General features: G+C 51.8%; 2 protein-coding genes across 3 annotated transcripts in view; both read right to left on the bottom strand.

Annotated features, from left to right (window-relative positions):
* Positions 1 to 955, bottom strand: part of sptbn1 (spectrin, beta, non-erythrocytic 1) — a 35,558-nt gene extending 34,603 nt beyond the window's left edge. The window contains exon 1 of the mRNA XM_087169659.1: positions 827 to 955. The gene's annotated coding sequence lies outside the window, so the exon portion shown is untranslated. The remainder of the gene's footprint in view (positions 1 to 826) is intronic.
* A 3,002-nt stretch (positions 956 to 3,957) lies between these two features.
* Positions 3,958 to 5,668, bottom strand: part of polr3f (polymerase (RNA) III (DNA directed) polypeptide F) — a 4,600-nt gene continuing 2,889 nt past the window's right edge. For both annotated transcript variants that reach the window (XM_087169666.1, XM_023430480.2), the window contains 3 exons: positions 5,483 to 5,590; positions 5,154 to 5,345; positions 3,958 to 5,060 (listed from right to left, as the gene is read on the bottom strand). In XM_087169666.1, coding sequence (XP_087025792.1) covers positions 4,983 to 5,060; positions 5,154 to 5,345; positions 5,483 to 5,590 — 378 coding nt within the window. In that variant the 3' untranslated portion in view covers positions 3,958 to 4,982. The remainder of the gene's footprint in view (positions 5,061 to 5,153; positions 5,346 to 5,482; positions 5,591 to 5,668) is intronic.

The raw sequence follows: 5,668 nt of genomic DNA, 5'->3' as shown, positions 1-5,668 counted from the left end.
TGCTGAACTGGGTACGGCCCTGTTTAAAAAACATAACGGTTCTGGAGATACAGACGTACCGAGCAGAAACCGGAAGGGGGGGTGAGAAGGGCGGGGGGTGATGTTGTTGTGTTTGCAGTGATTCACTGAACGTCGGAAAAACGTTCCCACAATGTTTCTGCAACCGACCCGCGTATTGGGTGGATATTTCGGAGACGGGCCCGCTCGGCTCGGCTCGGCTCGGCTCGGCTCGGCTCGGCTCCTCTAGTCCGGTCTGTTTTCCAGTATTTTCTGCTCAGCTCTGATCGCGCCGCCCAGCACCAGCCGGGGACAGCTGCTGCAGGCCGGACACCTCCCGCTCATTCTGCCGCTAAAAACCTCCGCAGCTGCGCGCGGTCAGACTGTTTGGGTCGGTGAGAAGCTCCACTGTTTATTGTCCTGAATACACACATTAACACACACACACCACCTCCTCCTCCTCCTCCTCCTCCCGGGGCCACGCCTGTTTTTGCGTCCATGCATGGCGCACCGTTATTATCCTCCATCCTCATGCCGAGACAAATGGCTGCTGGCGGGGCGGGGGTACGACCAGCGGACATGCGGGCTGAGAGGCACCGCGGCACGGCTGCATGGTGCGGATCGGGCCGGGAGAGAGGACCGGGGCCTCCGGGAGCCCGGGACTCTCTGCTCCCGAGTCGAGTCCGATCAGCGGATTCAGCCGCGGCTCCTCCGACATGAAGCGAAGTTTGCGGAGGATCCGCGGCTCCGGGAGTCGCTCCCTCCCTCCAATCACAGTAACAATAGAGACACAATAGAAACAGGTAGAAACACAGAGGAGGCCGCTCACCTGCTCAGAAGATCCAACAGTCTCCAAAGTTCAGCGGAGAGGACGAAGAGCCGGAGCCGGAGAGACGGAGCCACGGACGGAGAGACAGACAGGAGGAGCCGCTGCTGCTGCTGCTGCTGCTGCTGCAGGGAATGACGGGAAAGAATCCGCACTGCCCCCTCCTCCCCCCGTCCTCCTCCCCCCGTCCTCCTCCCCTCCTCCATCACACTCTCTCCAGTCTGCATCAGTGGAGTCAGATCGGGTCCGGATCAGACTCAGATCCTGGTTTTCATCTTTTATTTCTCTGATTGGACTTTGTGCTGCGTTCACGGACATCTCTGGTTTCTACGTAAAACTCCAGCTTTGATAAAAACAACATAAACAGTCCTGAACTCCTGTCAGCGCCTCCTGCAGGCCAGACTTCACATCCCCCCGTTTGTCCTGGGGGGGCGCTACAGGAAAAATCAGACCGGTTCAGGTTCGTCGTCTGGAGACCAAGAGCAGGTCCAGACTGAGACCAGGACTACAAACAGCTGTTTGAAACCTTCAGTTTCTACTTGATTCTATTTTACATGTGATCCTCCAGCTGTTTTCTCAGTAAGTGACCCTTGAGTGAAGAATTGTTATCCTGAATGTTTTGAACCATCAGTCTTTACTTTGTAGTTCATGGTCTCAGCATCAGGAGGTTGTTTTTACTTCCTGTCTCAGTTGAGGCCTGAACTACGAAGCAGGTTCAACACACCCAGGATAACTTTCTGAACCTGACATTGACCTGATCACCTGCTCAGCTGACTCTGGTTTACCTGTCCAGGTACGAGTGTGTTCATGTGAAAGAGGCGGAGTTGTTAATTATAAGCAACATCGTCTGAACCACGTCCAACAGGGACATTCATCAAGGTGAAATGTGACAATATGATCACATGACTAAAGATATCATGTAAATAAGAGCATGAATTATAGAACTTTATTATTACAACTGTTATCAACATGTGAAGCAGATGAATGTCTGTTTCTGCTGCAGAGAGGAGAGGAAGAGGAGGAGGAGATGAAGAGGAGGGGAGGAGAAGGAGGAGAGGAGGAGGAGGAGGAGAGGAGGAGAGGAAGAGGAGGGGAGGAGAAGGAGGAGAGGAAGAGAAGGAGGAGAGGAAGAGAAGGGGAGGAGAAGGAGGAGAGGAAGAGAAGGAGGAGAGGAAGAGGAGAGGAAGAGAAGGAGGAGAGGAAGATAAGGCGGAGAGGAAGAGGAGAGGAGGAGAAGGAGGAGAGGAAGAGAAGGAGCAGAGGAAGAGGAGAGGAAGAGGAGAGGAAGAGGAGGAGAGGAGGAGGAGGAGATGAAGAGGAGGGGAGGAGAAGGAGGAGAGGAAGAGGAGGAGGAGGAGGAGATGAAGAGGAGGGGAGGAGAAGGAGGAGAGGAAGAGGAGAGGAAGAGAAGGAGAAGAGGAGGAGAGGAAGAGAAGGAGGAGACGAAGAGGAGAGGAAGAGAAGGAGGAGAGGAAGATAAGGCGGAGAGGAAGAGGGGAGGAAGAGGAGAGGAAGAGGAGAGGAGGAGGAGAGGAGGAGAAGGAGGAGAGGAAGAGGAGAGGAAGAGGAGAGGAGGAGGAGAGGAGGAGGAGAGGAAGAGAAGGAGCAGAGGAAGAGGAGAGGAGGAGAAGGAGGAGAGGAAGAGGAGAGGAAGAGGAGAGGAAGAGGAGAGGAGGAGGAGAAGGAGGAGAGGAAGAGGAGAGGAAGAGGAGGAGAGGAGGAGAAGGAGGAGAGGAAGAGAAGGAGCAGAGGAAGAGGAGAGGAGGAGGAGAGGAAGAGGAGGAGAGGAAGAGGAGGAGGAAGAGGAGGAGGAGAGGAAGAGGAGGAGAGAGGAGTTAACCTGCGCAGGAGCAGGTCAGGAGTTCAGCATCAGTTACCATGGTGATTTACCCTGGTAACAAGGGAACCACCTTCCTCAGATCCTGCCTCGTAGTACAGACCTCTGCTCTCACCTGCTCTCACCTTCTCTCACCCGCTCTCACCTTCTCTCACCCGCTCTCACCTTCTCTCACCTTCTCTCACCTGCTCTCACCCGCTCTCACCTGCTCTCACCCGCTCTCACCTGTTCTCACCTGCTCTCACCTGTTCTCACCTGCTCTCACCCGCTCTCACCTGCTCTCACCTGCTCTCACCTGCTCTCACCTGCTCTCACCTGTTCTCACCTGCTCTCACCTGCTCACAGGAATAAGGATATGAATCATTTACACGGAACATGTTTCATACTTCATCTGAACACATGATCATTATTCTTCAGTGATCGACTGTTTCTGTATCAGATGTTTTACTTCAGATAAACACTTGTCATTATTAGTTTAACTGTTGTTTGTTTTCTTGTCCTTGATTTTTATTTATTGTTTACATCATGATGTCATGTTTACCAGAGTGAGGAAGAGTAGCTGCTGCCAATCTAAATAAATAAATAAACCTACATCAGACAGAGGCTCTGACCTCTGTGTTTGAGCATCAACAGGAAGTGATGTCACACAGAGGGCGCGGCTCCAAGTCAGTGCTAATTAATAATTAATGGGTCTGTTAACATCTCACTGCTGTCAGAGGAAGAATTCACAACTATGAGGTAACTGCTGCCGAGGCTCATGGGTAATGTAGTCCTCAGACAGACAGAAGATCCTGGAACATTTCTGAGTGCTGACCGGTCTGGATCAGTGGGGGGGGGGGGGGGGGGGCACTTCCTGCTGTAAAGTGATCCGTGCTGACAGTCAGCAGCTCTCAGCTCGTTACCGGCTGATGGACTCAGTAATGATCCCTGATGGGAAACGCTGAGGCTTAATGAGCTGTGATTGGATAAACACTCACCTGAGAGCCGTCTGCTGTCAGTCCAGACCACACCCACCGTCTCCCCCGTCACATGATACAGGAAACACTCAGCTCATCTACCGGATTCATGATCTTCATCAGCTCCTCGTGATGAAGAGGAGCAGCTGTTTGACACTTTGATGTTACCTGGTTTCTTGACGGACACGGTGAAGACATGATGACCCGAGGATACACCTGCACTGAACCTGGATGGGGGGGGTGTCGAGGAACGAAGCACCTGTCCTCTGACATCACAAGAACCAACATGGTGTCAATATTTATAATTACTTAAAAGTCAAAGATGCAAAGGAAACAGGATCTTTAGTTTTATTTTATTTTATTTATGAACAGTTTGAGTGAATGCTGCTGATTATAGTAAAGACCGATTGGACCGTTATCGTCCAATCAGATTCAGGTCCAAAAACAGGGTGAAAATCTACTTGGAACTTCAGGGTCAACAACAGTGTGGGAACTTTGAGTTTTACAGTTTTCTGCTCTGTATCTGTTCACACAAATACTGTGTGTGTGTGTGTGTGTGTGTGTGTGTGTGTGTGTGTGTGTGTGTGTGTGTGTGTGTGTGTGTTAGAATTATTTAACTCTTTTTGACCCTATTCTGATCCCGTACTCCAACACAGCAGCATGTCAGCAGGGTCAGGACGCCTTCGGTGTTGCCTTCAGGTACAGTGTTGAACCCAGGGTTTCTTTTTAAACCCCACACATGATGCGTTCACTGTCTCTCCCTCCGTCGTCCTGCAGGAATCAGCTGATCAAAGTTCAGAGCCACAAAGAGTCTGAAAGATTTCAGTTTTTCATTTTTAATCAGTTTCTAAAAACATTTTCACTGAGAAGAATTTACAGCTGAAACTGATCAAATCAATCAGTTATCAATAATCAGTTATCAGGACCCGGACCATGTGATGAGGACTGAACAGGTCTACGGGACACAAAAGACGGACTGTGGTCCAGACGCAGCCTCCTTCACCGTCTGTCTGGACTCAGACAGCAGAGAGCTGATGGATCAATGAAACGATAAATAATCAATGTGTTTGTCTAAGTTTCAGCTGAAATCGACACGTGTCCATCACGAGGAACAGAAATGACTCAGACTGAGGTAAACCAGCAGAACGTGAACCCGGCCCGACGCCGGCCCAACGCCTCTCAGCCGGACATGACACAGGGACGTGACCCAGGTCTCTGGATCCAGATGTGGTTCTGTGCTGTTCGTCAGAGACGCAGCAGCTCGTCTCGTCTCCACCGTCACTGACCTCGGTCAAAAATAGAAAAGAATCAGATCGATGGAAAATAAACTTCATCACAGAGAAAAGAGGCGGGAAACGAACGGCGGTCAGAAGTCCAGCCACTCCGTCATGTAGATGCAGTTGGACGGAGATATTTCTCCTCCCTCATGACAGTCGTCAAACACCTGCGGAGAGAGAACAGGTACCACATCACCTGCAGGTCTCCAACAGAGGTGTGTGTGTGTGTGTGTGTGTGTGTGTGTGTGTGTGTGTGTTACCGGGCAGAGGCCGCAGGGCGTCTTCACCAGGCCGGTGGGATGGATGACGGGGTTGACGCCGCGGTACAGCTTCATCTGTCCGTCCACGCTGCCCACCGTTCCCTCCTTGGCGGCGATGACGGTCATCTCCACCTTCCCGTCGTAGATCAGCGTGTTCAGGATGGTCTCGATGTCGTCCATGGACAGATCCACCTGTGAACACCTGTCAGTCAACCTGGGAGCGCTTTATTCACTTTGGTCTGGCGAGTTTCTCTGAATAACGTGTTTGCCTTGCGGCCCCTCAGGCGGTTATAGTGACGTGTGATTGGCTGGTTTGAGTGTGATGTCACCTTGCTGATTCCCAGCTCACAGATGTATTTCCAGACTTCATGCGAGGTGGCGAAGGAGCTGTTCCTCTGGACCATGGGACTCTGTTTGCTGTCCCTCGCTGCTTCTGCCTGAACACAAACCAACAGTGAGGGTCACATGATCCGAACCAGACCCCACACTGAACCGGGGGAGGGGGGGGGGGGGGG

Source organism: Seriola lalandi, unplaced genomic scaffold, assembly GCF_002814215.2.
Source record: "Seriola lalandi dorsalis isolate HSWRI2012SDOR001 ecotype SW California unplaced genomic scaffold, Sedor1 jcf7180002054905, whole genome shotgun sequence".
NCBI classification, from domain to species: Eukaryota; Metazoa; Chordata; class Actinopteri; order Carangiformes; family Carangidae; genus Seriola; species Seriola lalandi.
Note: the sequence above shows the minus strand (reverse complement) of the source record. Positions and strands in the feature narration are given on the sequence as shown.